This window comes from Hesperophylax consimilis, chromosome 22, assembly GCF_061612785.1.
Source record: "Hesperophylax consimilis isolate HC1 chromosome 22, BYU_Hcon_1.0, whole genome shotgun sequence".
NCBI lineage: Eukaryota > Metazoa > Arthropoda > Insecta > Trichoptera > Limnephilidae > Hesperophylax > Hesperophylax consimilis.
The window spans coordinates 1,867,114-1,888,681 of record NC_142857.1 but is presented as its reverse complement, the minus strand read 5'-3'; the positions used below and the strand labels follow the sequence as shown (position 1 = coordinate 1,888,681).

Here is a 21,568-nt window from a genome sequence, read left to right as displayed (position 1 = left end):
TTATCTAATTTGCGTTACACGTTACACCGCTGCAAGTCGGTTCTTCTCATTGCATTATGCATGAAGGTGGTATAAGCAAACGTTTTCGCGTTGGTCGTGCCGCAAGGCCACGAAGGGGCAGTAAAGTGCACAGAGTTTTTAATTAGGGTAAGCAGTAGGAAGAATAACGAATTAATCAATATTTAAAAAGTTACCACAGATCTGACAAGTTTTCGCAAAGAAATAATAATAGTGTTGTATTATTTTCCTTTTTGTCACAAATATATATAATGACATCCTCACTGGGATCTCCATTTACACGTTATTCAAATTTCGTAGTAAAGATAATATAAAGTAATTATAAATATACAAAAAAAATTGGGAAGAAGCATATCGAAGCGCAAATGTAGAAATGAACAGGTTAAAACAATGGTTAGATGACAATTACTTATCCTTTAACTCGGACAAAACTTACTACCTAAAATTTACACTAACGGACAAAAACCTTTCAATAATAAATTCGAAAATCGTTATTCATAACTCTTGTAAAAATTATTCTGACAATTGCAACTCACCAAAATGCTCAATACTGACAACAAAAGAATTTCATTAATTATTTGGGCATAGTAATACATCAACACATTAAATGGACATTACATATTGAATACACTATTAAAAGAATGCGTAAACTTTTATAAATTTTCCTTAAATTGAGAAATATCCTTCAAAAACCAATGCTATAGAAGGTTTACTATGTGCTTGCCCAATCAATTGTCCAATAGGGAATAATCAGCTGGAGAAGAGCGTAAAGAACTAACTTAGCCCCGCTGGAAGTGGTCCAAAGATGACTCATTAAAATAATTATAAAAAAACGGTCAGATTAATCGATTCGTGAATTACTCCAAGCATTAAAAGTTTTAAAATTAAACAGAATCTATCAAAAATGCATTCATTCAAATCAAAAAAAATTAACTAATAATAGAGTCATTGAGCACCAGATCGAGAACCAAGGGAAAAATAATATCCCTAAACTCAATACAACAACGGCACAACACCATTACACATAGGTACTCAGCCATTAAATGTTTTAACAAACTCACTAAAGAAATACAGGCAGATAAAAATTACATTTTTTTAAATAAAATCAAAATACACTTTTACTCGGACTAATTTGGTTGTTTGGTTTAATATTGTAAAAAAATCAGTGTTACACATATACACGTGAATTTAAAATATAGGTATATGCATTTTCTGTAATATATATATATATATATATTTTTGCAATATCTAGCTTATAGACATCTGTTATTATGTACACATATGTTCATAATTTCAAAGTTTATAGGTATGGTAGTATTCCCAAAATGAATTAATGTAAAAACTTAAAACGACACTCCCTCCCCAAACATGAGTTATTTTCTATTAGGGAGGTGTTCATTAAATTAACAGCTTAGAACCTTTTTTGCGTTGCTTATATGTCTTGCATTTTCGTTTTATACTATTTTATATCTTTTATAACCAAATCGTTGATAATTACTTAGGTTTGTTGGTTTCAGTCTGTATTTGGTGTCAGTATATTATCTATTTCTTATTTCCCTATTTTTGTATCCACCTTTTTATTTGAGATTTAAATGTTATAATATTGTTATTGTGAATTTTGAATGCGAGTGCGATTTTGTTGTAGAGTTTAGTACCATAGTATATGAAGCTTTTATGCCCAAATGTTAGTGTATATAATACACGTGTTAGTTGTTACTTCTTGTGTTTTGTATTTATGAGTATAAAGGAGTATTGTTCAAGAATATAGTTGTTGAATTGACACGATGTTAAGTTCATTGAAGATTTTGTCGGTGCTGTTTCTTACAGAAGGCTGATAACGTTAACGAATGTTGGCTGGATTATCTAAGCCATATCAAATATCCAAATAACCGCTTCATTTATGCATTTTACAAGCCAATTACTGGATTACATACAATTGCAAGAAAATCGACATAATATGATAAAATTTCGTTAGTAAAGTTATACTAATTAACAAGGGTACCAACAGATGGAACTGATTGCTACATTTGTGATTTATACCAAAATGCACTGCATTTTTTGTTACTAACATAAACTTGAATGAGAATCGCACAGACATCTTTAAAAAAATATTTGTGTCGAATAAAGATAATGTGTTTTTTTTAATATGATGAACGGTCCCAAGATTTGATTGATTTCTTTTAATATTATTTATACGTTAATGGCAGACGGTATGTATGTATACCTATGTGGATTGCACGCCCCTGTGAATGGAGCATATTGTAATACTGCTCCGTAACGCTAGCGATTAATATTTAATATTCATTGGCAGATGTCAAATTTTGCGCGAAAGATTATTTTTTCATGTGAATACCGCATAAGAATCCCAACTGCTCCATGCTAATCGGAGACAGTGAGACTATGTCATCCCCAACTGGGTGTGTTGTGAGGCTAACAGGCGTGGAGAGGGGAAAGAGATGGGGAGGAGGAGGGTTGGAAGGTACCTGGCTTTTCAGGTCTGATCACCAAAAACACAGGTAAAGCCATTTTATTCTACATATGAATGGTGGTCTTACCTAGGTGATACTTATAATATCTAACGCTTTGGAACGTGCCGCAAGTCCACTAATATTATAAACTCAGTCTGTCTGTGCAGATGGAAAAAACAATAGCGCATGTTGCGTTTACGTCCAACAGATGGCGCTGTTTTTTTTTTTTTTTTCAAAAATGCATGTTTTTGCAACAGATTATGCTGTTTAAAAAAAACATGCTTTTACATTCCACAGGTGACATCTACATTATAAAAACGCACGCGTATTCGAATGCAACTTTGTGTCAAAATTTCAGAGCAATCGGTGAAGAGCTTTGAGAGATTTATGATTTTGAACAAACGAACATTTACGTTTTTTTATTGATATAGAAGGTAGATAGATGCGTAATAACACATATTAATTAAATAAAATTTACTTACTATTTTTAAGAATAAAATCATATAAAGTAATTTTTATGTACCGTACAGGAACACAAAAATTATACACAAAAGTTATAAATTACATTGTGGCCATTCAAGTGGTACCTAGTTATTTTCATAAATTTATATTCTGTGTATAGTTGTATTTTGTAGCGAAGTAATGCTATAGATATAGATAGATGTATAGATAGATTAATTAATTTTAAACCGTATATAATATATACGTGGCTAAAATTTTATTCAATTGATAAATGACCTTGTTTATCAATTGAATAACAAAATTACATTATTAATGGATTGAAACTGACAGAAAATAACACAAATAATAGTTAATACATTGAATTGTATAAATCAAAATATAAAATATTATCATTAGAATATAAATTATTGACAATGTGTTTTAAATCGCACAAAACACAGCCGTCTTCGCTGTCATATTACTCGTATTGCTGTGAAAATGCGCCAGTCTGCGCATGGGCCAGTTGCAATGTAAAAATGCAATGTCGCGAGACATTTTTGATTAGTAATAATTCGATAAAAAATTTTGCAGTCTTTGTACAATGTGTTACAAAAACACCGTTTAACGGTTGTGTAGCGGTTTCTTATTAATAAGCGTGATAGGGGGTAATTATTTAAAAAGAAACTCATTTTTTTATGACTTACGTGTGTGTTACACATAGCGTCACGATTATTTTAGTGTAACTTACGGTAGGTATTAAAATAAGTGCTGCTACCTTTAAGTAGCTTCCCAAACTCCTAGAAATGTTGTCCCATCATTTTTGAGTGGCAATTTTCTAGTGTAGGTAATGGCAGCACTGCGCCAATAATTTTGTTATTAAAATCCAAAAACTAATTCCAGCGAGTATCAATTTCAAAACCAAAAAAAAGTTAATGGCGTTTCGAACGAGGGTGAACCAAAATATAAAATTAGAAAATTATTCCCTACTGTTTCGATGGCCCACGTCGATGATATGAACTTAACCAGGATGGCCTTTGCTGAACCAAAAACATGCTTACTTATTTCTTCAATCGTTACATTCTTTGAGGTAGCAAATAAAAGTTCAATAAAATGAGTAGAATATTTCCATTTGGTTTCCAACAACAACAAAAAATATTCCCATACATTTTTTTAGATATTCAATTTATTTTAAACGAGCGGAGATCCGTGAAAAATACTGTATATTGTAATCGTAGGATTTTTGAAGCTACGAACAAATTTGTCGTTTAAAACTAACATTGCCAATTTTCTTTGATAACGGATTAAAATGGGTATTGCTAATTTATTAAGAATCTCATCTAATTATTCGTAATATAAATGCCTCAGGTAATATAAATAGTTTCAATAGTTTTGACGCAACAAATGTACAACAAAAATATACTATTGAAACTATTAAAAAATACTGAATCCTCTACCATACCGCGTATTCATTAAACATGGTCAAATCTCAATGACATAAAAATATTCCATGTCATAAAACCACATTCGGACAAAGAAATTATATTTATTTTGCGATGAAACTCCACAATATCCTTTCCCTTGGTGTAAAGCGAATAGAAAATTTGAATGATTACAAATCAAGAATGAAAATCTGTCTGAAAGAGATTAATGAAAAAACTATGAACAAATTAAAAACGACATAGAAAACTAATAAAACAGAAATAAATAACTTTAGTCCGCCTCAGCACAGGTCTAAAAAATACAACTTACTATATCTACATATTTTTAATATCATATTTTGTATGTAAATTGTTTAAATAGTCACTATAATAAAAAATAATAATTTCAAAAATAAATATTGTCAATTTTATTCACCTGTATTTTGTTTGGTTAGCAAATTAGATAGACGTCGAAAAATTTAAACAAAAAATTATATATTTCAAAAAAATATTTAATTAATTATAAATTAAAGAAAATAAAATGATTTTTTGATTTACCTACTACTACTTACCTTATAAATTTATACAATCATTTAAAGCACACAGAACGATGATTAATTCAGAACTGAGCTTTTGAAGTGATTGATTTCTGCTTAGGATATGTTACCTGCTACCTTAATATATGTTCTAACTTTGTAATCTCTGTAATATATTGGTGTGCGACTGTTTTACGGAGACAACGAACCGGTGCGCGAGAATCTATTACGTACATAAGGCGGATGAAGTACCTTTCTGGTCTGTTCTAATTCACCGCGTTATATTGTTGTATGCTAAATGTTCCCAATATAATAACAGGCGAGGTTTACCTGCGATTACACTAGCGCATTATTTAATGGTACGTTTCGGAGAGGCAATTTCCTCTTCTTCCTGCCGCGCTGTGACGGGAGGTGTTATTACCTTCTGAGGCGGGGGCGGTCACGTGCCGGTCACATGACACCGTTGTGACACCTCGTGACGTCAAAACTTCCACGTGCGGATTTACCTGGATTACCTGAGCTTGTTGACTGCTTTTTACCCTCCTGTGGTCGCAAATTATTATAGTAAACGGTATGGTAAGGGAATCCAGGACCATTTGAAAATTTGATGCCCTCCGTTGTCGAGGGGTAGGTAAGGCTCTCGACTAGAGACCTGAGTGGAAGATACTCTCAGTATCGCCCTGGTGTAAGATCACCATTCAGAATTGAAACGTTGCTTAAAATGGCTTCAGACCAGATCTGAATTACCAGGTACTTTCCCACCTTCCTCTTCCTGTCTCCTTTCCCTCCTCACTACCTTCAGACTCACAAATTATCCCAATAAGGGATGCCATAGTCTAACTAGCTCCAGACAGCTTGGATCAGTTGGGACTTGGTTTTTTGTAATAAAATATTAGTCATTCAGAATATATGAAGAACGCATTTTCTTTCCTAATAAATATCATGACGGAATACGACAATATCAGTATTTGTATGAACATGTGTTCCGCCGTCCTATAAAACATTCGCATTTAACTGATACTTTATTAAGAATGCTGTCAATTTGTTGAAAACAAAGAATTTGACCAGCTTTTTAATAAATTAACAGTATTTTATATCGGTAAGTTTTCTTCGTCTACCGCCGATTGTTTCATTTTTACCTACGTTCCACTAAACTTGTCGTTTATGAGAATGATGGAATGATTCTAATGATTCTAACCAGCGGTAATCCTATATTAAGTCATTTAGTTATTTAATTTCGGGAAAACATTTATATTTTATCATGTTTTACATGTGTATTAAGTATATGTATCAAAAATAAAACCAATTAGTTAGAAAGGGGTTCCATGATAACTCAGCACAATGACAATTCAAAACACCTTTAAAAAGTGGTATAAAATAAATAAAAGCGATGAAAAAAACTAACCAACAAACTTAATCTATTTAACCTAGCATTTGTTTCATCACTTTTCATGACTTAATGTCACTTTTCAAAGGTGTGTTGAATTTTCATTTTGATTAGTTATCCGGGCACCTTAGAAATGATACAAACAAATATTAGATAAACCAAGACGAAATATGAAACAAATTAAATTAATAACACAAGAGTTACTTATGAGTCCATGACATTTCAGAAAGTCAACCATGGTATGGTTTGTGACAAGATATTCATACTGAATATTCATTTCAATCTTGAATTTCTATTTTTTTCAGTGCCTTAATACTCCCTAACTATTGGAATATAACAGTACCACCGGATTTGGGTAGTTGAACTCTTGTATGTTCGTTGTAGATAGATCGAAGGTACCTACTGATAATGTCTACAAATATAAGGTGCAGCACGAACGACCGATAAAACCCTATGTCAATACGATGTTGACAAAATCGTCATCCATGGTCAGTTAGCGATATTTGCGAGCACGAACAAAATATGATTCCAACAGGCGGTTGACAAAAGCCGCTACTTTTAGTGCTGCCTCCAATGTGTTGGATACGCTGTCAATAGGCACAACTGTTTGGATGAACAAAATGGGTGAACTAACAAAACTCTAAGAACTGAAAGATATTGTTAATTAATTAATTAATCTACGACGCGATCAATTGATTCCGTTCCAACTTGAAGAAACAAAAGTTGTTAGTTATGACTAAAGACCTCATGAACTAATTATTTTTTATTTTTATTTTTATTTTAAATACATAAACGGCTATACTGCCTTTTATAAATAAACATATAATAGAGTACAAAGTAAGAAAAATAATATTATTACATTATAGTAGTTTTAAACTTAAAAATAACATACAATTATTTTGTGTATCACAACCAAAAATAACAAAAAAAGAACAATGAGAAATCTCATTGTTTGTTGTGAGATTTCTATTATCTTAATTATCTCCCTTTTTAGGTATATTTAATATAATAACCAATATTTCAATATATTAGTATTTTTAACTTTTAATTAACCGTCTGACGTTTAGGAATGACGATACTTCTAGAGATCCGCCAGTGTTGCCAGCGCATATCGAATTTTGATTTATTGCCTTATATACATCTGTCTATCAACAGTGCTCGAGAAATTGGTATAAAATCATCAGCAGTTACATCTATCGATCCGACATTGTAAAGTTCTCGATTTCACTGTGCTAAAGTAGAATTTATGATAATTGGCGTAGGTTGTATTCAGTTTTCAATTATGTAGTTACCTTCCTACAGTTAAGTAAATGAAATAATACAACATTTTGAAAACCTGGTAAATTTTGTTGTGGAGGTAATGAAAATATTTTGATTATTTTCCAATAAAAAACTAATATTTAAAAACAAAATACATAATAACAAAAGCGTTTTCCCCTTTTCATAGACAGGAAACCATCGATATTATTCCGACAGTCGATAAACCTTCGGGGGTAATTTTATTAAATTTTTTATCAACATAATTTGAACAATTTAATTCTAAATTGCCCCCAATGTGGCAACATCCTTCGGCTAAACGTCGAATTGTCTAATTTAGGGACCCTCTGGTCTTCCTTCTTTAGGGACCACGGGGTTGAGAATACCCCGAGGAGATCGCTCATACTACTCAGGGTTGAGGACGATCATTGGAATAAATATAATACGCTAAAATGGTATCGTAATGTTAAAAAATTAAGCATTTTTATTAAATATAATCTAAACAGTCTTCAAAACGTGTGTTTCAACACGAAATTTAGTGTTCTCAAAATCCTACACTTTAACACGGTAACTTGTGAGATTGCAATTCGAAAACAATGTCATTTCAAAATTCCTCCTATTTAAAAGAAACATTCATTGATTTTTTTATTTTTTTTTAAATATTTTTATTCTAGATAAAAGAAAATTACATTTTCACTTATTTAACTAGAAATAAAATATATATTACACATAAATATAAATATATTACACACCGATATTATTCACTTTCATTGTTTTGTTGATTGAGCATGAAACTGAGCAATTTTTTTTTAAATATACCTATACTTTTTTCATTTTTAATTTCGTCTGGGAGGCAATTATATATGTTGCTTCCCTCGTAACCAATGGATTGCTTGCCATAATGAGTATGTATCGTGTTTAAATGTATTTTATTGTGTTGCCGTGTAAAGTGTGTGTGTACTTGGGACGTTTTAATGAGTTCTGTATTTGTATGTATGAGTTTATTATTTATTTTGTAAATAAGGAGACATGTATTATATTCATATAATTTTCTTAATTTTAATAGTTTTGTTTCTATATATAATTTTTTTGTTGATGTTCTAGGTTTGAAGTGAAATAGTTTTTTGATTACTTTGTTTTGTGTTACCTGTAGTTCGTTTATATATGTTTCACACGTATTTCCCCAGATTTCAACCAAGTAGTTTAAATGTGAGTGTACGAGGCTATAATATAGACCTTTTTTAATTTTATTTGGTAACAGAAATGATATCCGGCTGAATACGCTAATTAAGGGGGTGATTTTATCTTTAATATCTTGAATATGCTGTTTAAAAGTTAGGTGTTTATCAATGCACAGTCCAAGATATTTCTCCTGTATCAGGATTTGCAGATTGTTATTTTCAATTTTTAAGGGTACATGAGGAGGAATTATTTTACGAGTTGAGCTTAAAATCATGTATCCTGTTTTTTTAACATTCATTGTTAATATATTTGATTGGAGCCAACTGTTAATTTTGTCTAAGTCACTCTGTGCATTTTTTAGTAAGATGTTTAAATCTTTACCCCAGTAGAAAATTGCAGTATCATCTGCATATAAAAAAATATCACCGTTTAAATCTAATTGGGAGATATCATTAATATAAATTTGGAACAGAAGTGGTCCTAATATGGATCCTTGCGGAACTCCGTAGTTTATTGGTAGGTGGTTGCTATTTTGATTATTGATGCTAACGAATTGCTTTCTGTTGCTAAGATATGATTTGAAAAGATTAAGAGCAGGACCAACTACACCAATTTTCTCGAGTTTCTTGAGAAGTATGTCATGGCTTACTGTATCGAAGGCTTTTTGAAGGTCAATTAGTATATGTTTCGATAGCTCTTGAAAAACTTTAGCGTCTTGTCGGGTGCAAATTGATCGATATACGGGAACGGGAATAGGAAATTTGAGGATGCCACCAGAATTAAAGGAAAGTCCTACCTTGTACTGGTATCTCCTTACAGCTTCCGTGATAGCACCAAACTCACACAGTATTAATCTATTTCCGTCACTAGATATCGACCACGAAAGAAATGTCCATTGAAATGTGACCCGAGACGCGTATCGGTAGATGGTAGAAATTGTACTAGCGAGCGCCGGGGACCAAATCCCTATATCCCGATGGCAAGGTGGGAACAATAGGATGTAGATAATAAATAATTATAATTTCTTTGCGTTATGCCCGAACATATACCGCCCGCCAAAATTAACAATTTTTCAATACCCATCGAAACTGGTCGAACCCGAAAAAAAAAAAAAAAAAAAACAAATAAGCTACATGAAAACAGTAGGTATATGAAAAGAAACTTAATCCTAACAGTTAGTCTATTACTTACAAACTAGATGCACGCGAAACTAAAAATACACGTGCAAAATACAAAAAAAAAAGTATATACGAACGTTACTATTTAGTCTATGGGTAAAAGGCAAAGCTTTGTCACAGGCCGTAGATATACCCCGTCGTTGGTTTGAACTGAGGCTACTCTAACGACCCCGTCCGAACCTGGTTTCACCTCCTTTATCCTGCCGAGCGGCCATTTTAAAGGAGGACTCCTGGTATCCCTAATGACTACCAGGTCATTTACCTGGAGGTTACGTGTAGCCTTGTACCATTTAACGCGATTTTGTAACTCTTGTAAGTACTCGGTATTCCAGCGCTGCCAAAAATGTTGCGTGATTTTCTGCAAGTGTTCCCAGCGATTGAGTCGGTTGGTCTTAACCTCGGAATAATTATATTCGGGAATTGAAATTAGCGGTTCACCTATTAAGAAATGACCTGGAGTGAGAGCTTGAATGTCTTCAGGGTCTGATGATAAGGAACACAGCGGTCGCGAGTTTAGTATGGCCTCAATCTTGGTTAAAATAGTAGTAAACTCCTCGTACGTTAACGAACTATCTCCTAATACCCTCTTTAAATGATTCTTTACCACTCTTATGTTACCTTCCCATAGTCCCCCGAAGTGGGGACTGGAAGGAGGATTAAAATTCCATACTATTCCCCTTTCCGAACATGTGCGCATTATAAGTTCATCATCACGACATTTATTTAAGAATTTTTGTGCTCCAATCAAATGGCGTTTAGCCCCAACGAAATTTGTACCACAATCAGAATAAATGGCTTGACAGATACCCCGTCTTGAAACGAATCTATTAAGTGTAGCGATAAAGGCCTCAGACGAAAGATCCGAGAGTACCTCGAGATGTATCGCCTTCGTTGACATGCAAACAAAAATCGCAAAGTAAGCCTTGTATGTTTTAGCCCCTCTGCGTTTTCCTTCCTTTATGCTATATGGGCCCGCTAAATCCACCCCTACACAACTGAATACGCGACTCGGTGTGACACGAGCTTCTGGCAGGCTGGCCATGAGAGGAGTTGTTGGTAAGGCTCGCAATCGTGCGCATCTCACACATTTTGAGACTAAATTCTTTATTTTATTGCGGGCAAATATAATCCAGTAATTTTGCTGAATCAGGAACTGCAAGGTTCGTGATCCGGCATGCAAATATATATTATGGTAATATAATATAAGAAGCTCAGCTATTTTACTATTCTTCGCAAGGATTATTGGAAACTTAGTATTGTAATTTAAACGAGAATTGCAGAGCCGCCCGCCAACGCGAAGTAAATTCTCGTTGTGAAAACATTTAATTTTTGAAAAGCCACTGTGGTCACCCCATCTCCTTTGAGCTTTCGGAATTCAGCAGGAAAATGAAACTGCTGATCGCATTTTAACAAGACCATAGTCGCGTGGTTTATTTCTGAGCAGGTTAGAATTCCACGCTTACAACCGCTCTTGCTCTGTTGCCTAGCATTGTTTATGAATCTGAGGGACCACGCAACCACGTTCACGAGACGTGTCCACGATGAAAACCGGAAAAATCCTAGGCCCTTAAAATAGTCATGCGGCTCATAAACCGTTGAGACGTGAGACTTTACCTCTGGCAATTGTTCAACCCTTAATGTTTCCGGTAAAGCTAACGGCCACTTCTGTAACGACTGAACTAGCCACGGAGGGCCTTGAAACCATAATTCATTATCTATTATTTGAGGCGGATATAAACCGCGAGAAGCTAAATCTGCTAAATTCTCCTTTGAAACAACGTGATACCACCTTGCGTCCTCGACTTGATCGAGTATTTTAATTACGCGGTTCGCGACAAATGTTTTTAAGGTATGAGGAGGTGCCTTAATCCATGATAAAACAATTGTAGAATCCGAAAATAATATTATATCTGTAATTGGTATAAGAGTTTCAATCGACGATTTCGTCATTTTTATCAGTTTCGAAAGCAGATGAGCTCCCAGGAGCTCAAGGCGCGGTATTGACAATGTCTTCAGTGGCGCAACTTTAGATTTACTAGTAAGTAATGTCACTTTAGGGTGTGCTTCCTTCGTAACCAAATATACACAAGCAGCATAACCCAACTCACTAGCATCTGAAAATCCTACTAAAATACAGTTTGACTGTTTAATTGTATTGCAATGTCTAGGTATTTGTAAAAAACGTAACGATGGTAATCCATTTAAGAAATTTTGCCACAAAATGATAATATTTTCAGGGAGCGAGTCATCCCAACCTATCTTGATTTTCCATATTTCTTGCAAAAGGCATTTTACTTTGAAAACCACAGGGGTTATTAATCCAATAGGATCGAATATGCGAGCAACACAGCTTAGTATTGCACGCTTTGAAAATACCGTTAACTTTTCTTCCACGGAGTATGAAAAGGTATCCTTTTCTGGATCCCAAATTAAGCCTAAAATTTTTAACGAACCAGATGTTTCATCATTAAATACAACCTGACCACTTGAGTGTATCCGATGTTCACTCGGGATGTCCTTTAATACCGGCAGCGAATTACTCATCCATTTTCTTAATTGAAAGCCTCCTTTCGCAAGTAGTTCTTTCAGCTCCCTCTGAAGCTGAAAGGCGCTGTCTGGCTCCCAATCACCAGTAACAATATCGTCTACGTATGTATCCGACAACAGTGCCTTGGAAGCTTTTGGGAATTGTGCACCCTCATCCTGCACTAGCTGATGTAAAGTTCTGATTGCCAAATAGGGCGAAGAAGTCACACCAAACGTGACTGTGCTAAGTGTGTATTGCCCTACCGGCTGCAAAGGAGAAAAACGCCAAAGAATCCTTTGATAGCTAGTGTCTTCTTCTCTTATTCGAATTTGCAAAAACATTTTTTGAATATCCGTAGTAAATACTACCGGGTATATACGAAACTTTAATAAAATTTGTCCTATCTCATTTTGTAATTTGGGACCTGAATATAAACAATCGTTTAAAGAAATTTGTCGGTCTGATTTACAGGAAGCGTCAAAAACCACTCGAATTTTAATATCATTACTAAATTTTTTCACGACCGGATGATGGGGAATGTAATTGGTATTCCGTATCTCAGTCGATTGGGTAACTCTTGACATGAAGCCTTGCTCTATAAAATCCTTCATATATTTACGATAATGTTCCGCTAAGGTTGGATTTAACGACAAACGTTTTTCCAAATTATATAATCTCTTAAGAGCGATATCATATGTACTTCCTAAATTTACTTCCGATTTATTTTTAAAAGGTAGCGCTACTACATATCTGCCACAAATATCCCGTTTAACCGTTGCCTTAAATATCTTTTCGCATTCACTATCATCTTTATTGTGAATAATTTCGTTAGAAATCTCTTCGACTTCCCAGAAACGTCTTACCGCGTAATTTAAGTCGTTGTTTTCGACTGCAGTTAAAGCTGACGTCACAAAAACCTGTGTGTCATCTTTCATTTGTGCTACACATGAACCCATGACTACGTATCCGAATATTGTATTCACGGCCAGCAAATTACATTTACGGCTTGAAATACATCCTGGTCTCCATATTTTTGATATCAAGTCAGTTCCCACTAAGAAGTCGATATCGCCTGGAAATTGAAAATCTGGATCCGCCAGCTTCAACTGTTTGAATTCTTCAAACGGTTCATGCATATTAACGGGCGGAAGCTTGGACGTAATATTTGAAATAACTATCGCTTGTCCTGACACAAAAGAGTGATTCTGAATGGGATATATTTTACAAGTAACTAAACCTTGCACATTGTTGACTATTGCATTATTGACCCCAGTGACAGTACCTAACCATTTCTTCGATTTTAATCCCAAAGCATTATATAATTTTTCAGACATGAACGAAATTTCACTGCCCGAGTCAATTAATATCCTGGCGCGTTTTCTGCGTCCTGAAATGTCAAGGAATTCTGCCAGCGCGGTAGGTAAAATAGAGCGTTTTGTCACTGTGTACGCAGCATTACAGTTTGCTGAGTTTTCGTTTTCAGAATCGCGGTTCGGTGAAGGTGACCTTTCGTCACTATGTAAAAGGGTATTGTGTGACTTGTTACAACTTCTACATCGAAATTTAGATCGGCAATTTTTAATTAGATGTGGATTTAAACAATTGAAACATAATCTTTCTCTTTTGACGAAGTCCCTCCTACTGTCTACTTGTAATCCAAGAAATATTTTACATTTTGTAATGTGGTGATCGGCTTTGCAATGATTGCAAATAATTTTCTTCGTGTAATCATTTTTAACAAATAGAACCCGTTTAGACTTACGATTTTCTTTTAAATCTGAAAGCATATTTACGCGGTTTTGCGTTGCCAAGAAATCAATTAATTTTTCGACATTCGGAATTTCATCCTTATCAATCCTAGATTCAAAGGATCGCCGCGTATTCAAATTTATTTTTTGTAAAACAAAATGGCAAATAAATTCCTCGAATAATTTGTGTCGTTTTAGTTCGTATAGACCGGAAAGATTTTCACGTAAACCATTTAATATCTCCACATTGCTAGTGAAATCGCAATTTAAAATAGAGTTTGCATAGTGTATAAATAATGCTCTCGACTCCGAAAATTGATTTAATAATGTTTCCCAGGCTAATTCATAGTTTTCTCGTATTATTGGAATTGTTTTAACCAGGGATAATGCTGTGCCCTTCAAAGAACTTAGTAGGTAGTGAAATTTTTCAATATTAGTGAGAACTATATTTTCGTGAACGAGACTCCTAAATAAATTAAAAAACGGAGGCCAATCTCTAATGTGGCCACTGAACGATGGTATTTTTATTTCTGGTGCCAGAAAACTTCGACCCGGGCGCTGCAATTCCTCGCCTGATGAGTCATTATGACCATTCTTATTCGCCTCGAGAGTGTCACGCGCCGACGTGACCTCGAAGTACAATTCATCAAAAACACGGGAAACTTCCAAAATATCATTTTTTGACTCAAATTCGGGAAGTGAAACCAGGTCCGACAGTTCGCATTGTATGTTTTGAAATTCCTCATATGTCGACTCGATTTTTTCCATTCTAGCCTTAAATTGACATAACTTTGAACTTATACTTAAATCTTTAATAAGATCATATGCGGCTTGTATACGCCCAAATAATCTTTGCCTTTTTAACTTTAAAGAACCAATCTTAGATTCATTCTTGTCCATTTTGAAATATGTACTGAAATTACTACCCACCTATGAAATACAACCGCGGCGCGCGGTAAGAAATAATAACTACTTGAAATAATCTTTTAATCGTACGATTATTGAACCATTTACTATTTGAATACAATTCCTACGCATTAAACTAATCTTATCCGGCTGAAGACCAATGTTTCGATAGCTCTTGAAAAACTTTAGCGTCTTGTCGGGTGCAAATTGATCGATATACGGGAACGGGAATAGGAAATTTGAGGATGCCACCAGAATTAAAGGAAAGTCCTACCTTGTACTGGTATCTCCTTACAGCTTCCGTGAAAGCACCAAACTCACACAGTATTAATCTATTTCCGTCACTAGATATCGACCACGAAAGAAATGTCCATTGAAATGTGACCCGAGACGCGTATCGGTAGATGGTAGAAATTGTACTAGCGAGCGCCGGGGACCAAATCCCTATATCCCGATGGCAAGGTGGGAACAATAGGATGTAGGTAATAAATAATTATAATTTCTTTGCGTTATGCCCGAACAGTATAGATAAAATATAATTTCCACCATCAATGCTGCTTCTAAGTTTACTGATTAAGTCATTTATTGCCGCAAGTGTGTTTGATTTTTTCCTAAAGCCATATTGTTTTTTATATAAGAATGATTTTTTTGATAGAAAGTTGTTTAATCTATCGTAGATTACACGTTCAAAGATTTTAGATAAGATTGGTAAGATAGAAATGGGTCTGTAATTTGAGGTATCCGTTTTGGACCCACCTTTGTGAATTGGTATTACCTTAGCAATTTTGCAACTATCTGGAAAAGTTCCCTCTTTAAGACACTGATTAATTAACTTTGATAAAATAGGAACCAATTCTGTGGAGAGACTTAGAACTGTTTTACATTTGAGTGTATCATAACCAGCGCTTGCATTTAGTTTTAAGGATTTTATTATTTTACTTATTTCTAATTCCGTGGTAGGTTGAAGATATAGTGATTCCATGCTATCATGCACTAATGTTATTTCATTGGCTAGATTGTGTGTCATTTTGTTGTGTATATTATTAGCTAAGGAGGAGCCAATGTTACAAAAGAAATTGTTAAAGTGGTCGCATATCTCTACGTTGTTTGTGACTGTTTCGTTGTTAATGATTAATTTATTACAAAAAGTATTCGATTGGTTCTGTATGATGTTGTTTATTAACTTCCAGGTTTTTTTACTGTTATTTTCGCATTTTTTAAAAAGATCACCGTAGTGTTTTTGTTTTAAGTTTCTTTTTTTCTTAGTAATATTATTTCTTACTACTAGGAATTCTGTTTTCAATAACGTGTTGTTTGGTTGTTTTTTTAGTTTCAGGTGTAATCTGTTTCTTTTGTTGATTAATTTTATAAGGTCTTTGGTTATCCAGTCTGGGTTATTTATGTTTTTTGTGTTAATTTTAGTGATGCTATTATAATTAATTTTATTTGTGAGGTAGTTTACAAGATTGTCATAGTTTAATACCGAGTCGTCATTCATGTTAAGATGAAAGGGATTTTGGATGATATCATTCTTTAGATTATCAAAATCAATATGTGTATATTTTCGGGACGACTTTATAGATGTGTTTTTAGTATATGTGTGAATTACATCAAGGAGTAAAATATTGTGGTCGGATATTGAATTATCACAGTTCGTTAATGAGTATTCTAGTTTTATGTCGGTGAGTATATGATCAATGATTGTGTTTGTATTTTCTGTGATGCGTGTTGCGTGTTTTTTGTTTATTTTGTTCAAAATGATATAATTATTTAAACTAATTGTATTTGTGTATTTACGAGTGTGTGTATTAGTTGGGTCAAGTAGATTTATGTTAAAGTCTCCAAATATAATACCTCTTTTATATGTTTCTAGCTGAGAGGAAAGTGTCTCTAAGAAGTCTTTGAAAACAGTATTTGGTTTTTTATATACTAATCCTATTTTAAGATTGAGCTTGCTTACATGAATCCATAGAAAGTTGTTATCAGAGTCGCACGTGTTATCAATCACATTGTATTCTAAAGAATTTTGTAGAAAAATAGAGAGTCCGCCACCAAGTCCAGCTCCCTGCGGCCGGCAGGATGCTTCGTGTTTGTATCCTTCTAAGTTGAAGTACTTCAGGTCCGCTTCTTTAAGCCAAGTCTCACACAAGAGGATGATGTTGAAGTTCGAGTTAGTGGATTTCAGTAAGCATTTGATGTCATCTAGTTTACCTCTCAGGCTTCTGACATTTAGGTACATAAAAGAGAGTAGGGTTTTTCCTTTAGATGTACTTGGATGTGTATGGCACGAAATTTTTTTAATTCTGATGTGTTTTTTTAGTTTTTCTGAACTTTTAGTTTTACTTAACATAACCATTTGTGGCTTTCTCTCCTCCAATAATATTTGGTGCTCTTCATGGTGTGATATAAAGCTTTGTATGTTTAGGTATAAGATCTGTTCCTTCAGCCTAAAAAATCGATTTTTTTCCTTTCTATTTCAACTTTTCTTTTATATACTGGGCATTCCTTACTTGTAGCTGAGTGATTTGTATTAAGTTTGAGTCCCAATCTTTTATTTGTTATTATGCAGTTTATGCACTGAATATCCCCATCATCTGTGCATTCTTTTATGTCATGTTGTTTTGCACATTTAGAGCATGATTTTTGATTTTTGCATTCTAGTGCCTTGTGGTTATATCCATTGCACTTAAAGCATCTCATTATATTTATGTTATTGTACACCCGGCATCTGTCCCACCCTATATATATCTTTTCGGCCTTTATTATTCTCATGTAAGTGTTTCCGTCGACTTCCGCATACACTGTATAATTTATCTAGATTTAGTAAAAGCTCCATACTTCTTGATGGAAATGGACTTCAAGCTGAAAATAGAATTAATTAAGAAATTAGTGGATTATTTTTTGCGTGGAAACGCAAATGCACATGAACAAAAATATCTATACTAGCGCAGACACAATGTGAGAAAAAATGTATTTCCCTCAGGATCTTGTCATCTTTGGGGATGCTGTGTGGAGGTTTTTTTTTAAGGAAAGGAAGGAGAGGAAGAAGAAGGAATGATGAATGGGTAGGAATCAGTGGGTCAGTGTGTACAGGAAAGACGGACGCTTGAATTCACAGTAAGACGCTTTAATTCACAAGAATGTACAAGTACATATTGAATTATTTGGCGGTTTGGGAATAAGCTGACGTAGCTTAGTGGTGAAACGAAAAGGATTGAACCACTGTTGAAATACTTACAAATAATGAGTTCATCCTCAAATAATTCTCTAAACCAGCCGCGTGTGGGCCGCCATTGACAAGGCTAGAGGAACCAACATCGGGGATTTGCTAAGTATGTAAGAATAAAAGGGATAAAAAATTTCCAAAATTACATTTATTCCTACAACTTATAGAACAAGAGAACTCTATTAAACATTATAATTATATCTCAGGGGTGAGCGGCCAGTCCGAAGAACTGAGCGCACAGGTGGAATTTATATTTACATTGAAGAGTGACAATAGTGTGGTGACATGAATTATCTGACCTGCATTATCGTGTGAAGGGCGCCAAACTACGCATTAAGCGTTGTTAAATTTATAAACAGAGCAAACGATGACCAAGGTAGAAATTCTACTTGCTGACGGCCTCATCGCTGCACGTAAAATTTGTCGACTCGAGTGCTCGCTCGTATCTTCCTGTAGACACAACGTCCCCAGCTGGCTGCCCGTAAAATACTCCAGTTGGTGGCGTTCGTGCTCCCGCAAATCTAGTCTCGAGCTCTCCCTCGAAGTTGCAATACAGCATGCAACACGTCAACCAGTGCAAGGTATTGACAGGTGTTAGGATCTCTGTAGCGAGGCAAGATTGAACTGCTACAAGAGCACCTGACCGAAAATCAGAAGGTGCGGGTTCGATTCCTGTCGGCGGCATTTATTTTTAATTCTTATGAACATTACAGGCAATATGCTCATAATTATTTGTTATTCTTTGTGCCATGCGAATTAACGAATAATAACGAATTTTACACATGATGTAATGCACTTCAATTCAAAGCACATCCTAGTTACAGAGGTCATTGACACGGAGTTACAGACACACCACCAAAATTAGTTTTTTTAATAATATGTAAAGCTATGCGGTGCCCATTGTTAATATTTTCAATTGATCCATCTTTCAAACCCTTATAAGCGGAAAACGCTATTTTTTGTGTACAATTTTCGGTAGAGTAATCGGTGAGCGATCTCTCCACTTGAAAACCCCTCGCAATCCATGTTTTCAGTATTCTCTACATAATTAGGAACATGTGTAATGTGTTCCCATTGTTTTCATAATAATTACATATAATAGAAATAGCACTTCATGGCGTGTCCAAAATATTTTTGATTTACATTTGGTTAGTGTTATTCCGCGTGACAGATTGTTATCAAATGATACAATTGCTGCGTGTTGATATTTTTTTGGGAATCCTGACGAATTTGATATTTTTTATCACTTTAATCAAATTATTTATTCATTTGGGATACAGGTAAACTTATAACGTACAGGTTTGGAGCAGTTGGAACTTTTGTCAGGTACCTACAAACCTAAAAAAGATCCATATAAACAGATTAGATAATAATGAAAAAATATGTTTTTTAAATTATTATGTTTAGGGATAAGTGAACCGTAAAATAAACGTTTTTTTAAATTGTAGAATTATTAAGATAACGAATATAATTTACTTTATTAATTATTGAACTAGTAAATTTAAAAAACTACAGTGACCACAGCGTCCTTGAGGTAATTTTTCGCCAAACGGCGCTCCACAAATCATCCAAATATTATTCCGATCTGAAAAATATATATTCCTACATTATAAAACTGTTGATTCTTACCTGCTTCCTTCCTTGACCTCTACGCGGATATATTTTCGATAACACCTCTGCAAAATTACCACCAACAATATAACCAATCTTCATCGCTCCCTCTTAGTCCATCGTTCATCATGCGGCCTGCTTAACCCGCAAGGTCACCACTCGAGACTCGAGCCAACATCGGCGATGACTCGTTGCCACCAGCCACCATCACATCACATCGCATCGCATTATGTGTAATTTGGTGATGAAATCACGGTGCTCCGAATAAGGTCGGTGAAACGACCTCGGGTAATCGATAGCGATTACCTCGTACGCGTAGGTAGAACCATACATACTGGAGGCTCGTACATACCTGCAATTTTGTACTGTTCCAACTGTTGGTATTTGGGACATCTAATTTGTATCTCAACATCTAAACAAATCTATTGTGTGAAAGAGTGGATAAAGTATAGAATTTATTAAAAGTCAAATTATTCCGTTTCCTTCAATTTCAGCTTTATTAGATTCAAAACTATGTATATGTTTCGAGAACAATGTTCTCATAATCAGGATGAGTCGTAAATTAAAGTTTAATATATTATGTAGAAGGGGCCAACCCAAATCGGAAGAAGAATAATAATTGATGAAGGAGTGGAAGGGGTAGGAGTGGGGTGTTTAAATTAACAGTAAATTAGTAAAAAAATAAATAAATATAATAGTAAAAAAAGCTGCCTAGCTTTTCCTATGTTTTATTTTTCTTCGTAAGGTGGGGGAGAGTTGGTTGAGGGCACGATGGTACCCCAAGTCACTTGGTTCAGCATAGATGTGCCTACGGAATAAAAAGTGGAAGTGTACATTCGTCTACAACGTGTTTCGTTGCTTGATTTCTTTTATTATTTATACAATTCCTTTAGGCCCCATTTGTGCATCACAATATACGCACAGGGACTGTTCTCCGAGGTTCACGTCTCCCGAGAGAGAGAGAGAGAGAGAACCCTGGCAGATATAATAGTTGTATCTACGTCAAATTTTCAGAGGCAACCCTAATAATTATGTGGCGTAGTTCAAATTACGAGATTTTTGGAGCGTAATTATATATTGGATTTTAGATGAAAGAAATGAACGGTTATATTATGTGACATGGTTCCAACACTCACACTACTTGATAGACAAAGATGGAACGGTATGTCAAAGACTTAAGAATAAATATTGTATACATCTCAACATTCGTTGCCGCTAAACAACAAAATTACTATCTAGGTTAGTCATTAGGTTATTCATTAATTGAAGAAGATAATATTAATAAATCTAAACAAAACATGAAACAGAACAAGCCACAGAAAATAAAAAAGGTAAGAGTCGCATCTGAGGATCGAACCCAGGATTTCAGATTTATCGGGATAACACTGTAACCACTGAGCTTGATACCTGATTTTTTAATAAGTAATTCTAATTTATTAACAATTTCTTCAAATTATTGTAACCTGGTTAAAAACGGGATTGCAGGCCTTTAACGAATGCATTAACAGGTTTTCAAATAAACTTTTAGTACATTTCGATAATATTTGTTCGTTCACTTGTTCCGACATCGTGATAATGTATTCAAAATGTACTAAAATTTGATCAGAAAACCTGTTAATTCATTAACCAAAGGCCTTCAATCCCGTTTTAACCGGATTATCAATG

At 34.4% G+C, this 21,568-nt stretch overlaps 1 protein-coding gene across 1 annotated transcript; it reads right to left on the bottom strand.

The window, feature by feature from the left end:
- Positions 1–562: 562 nt before the first annotated feature.
- LOC149412607 (uncharacterized) lies at positions 563–17,305 on the bottom strand. Its single transcript, XM_089645377.1, has 2 exons — positions 15,842–17,305; positions 563–568 (listed from the first exon to the last, which is right to left on the bottom strand). Exons 1-2 carry the CDS (start codon positions 17,303–17,305, stop codon positions 563–565), a joined length of 1,470 nt encoding a protein of 489 aa, XP_089501503.1.
- Between the last annotated feature and the right edge of the window lie 4,263 nt (positions 17,306–21,568).

Coding starts and splice junctions, on each gene's coding strand:
- LOC149412607 (XM_089645377.1), bottom strand. CDS start 17,305: ATGTACCTAAATGTCAGAAGCCTGAGAGGTAAACTAGATGACATCAAA.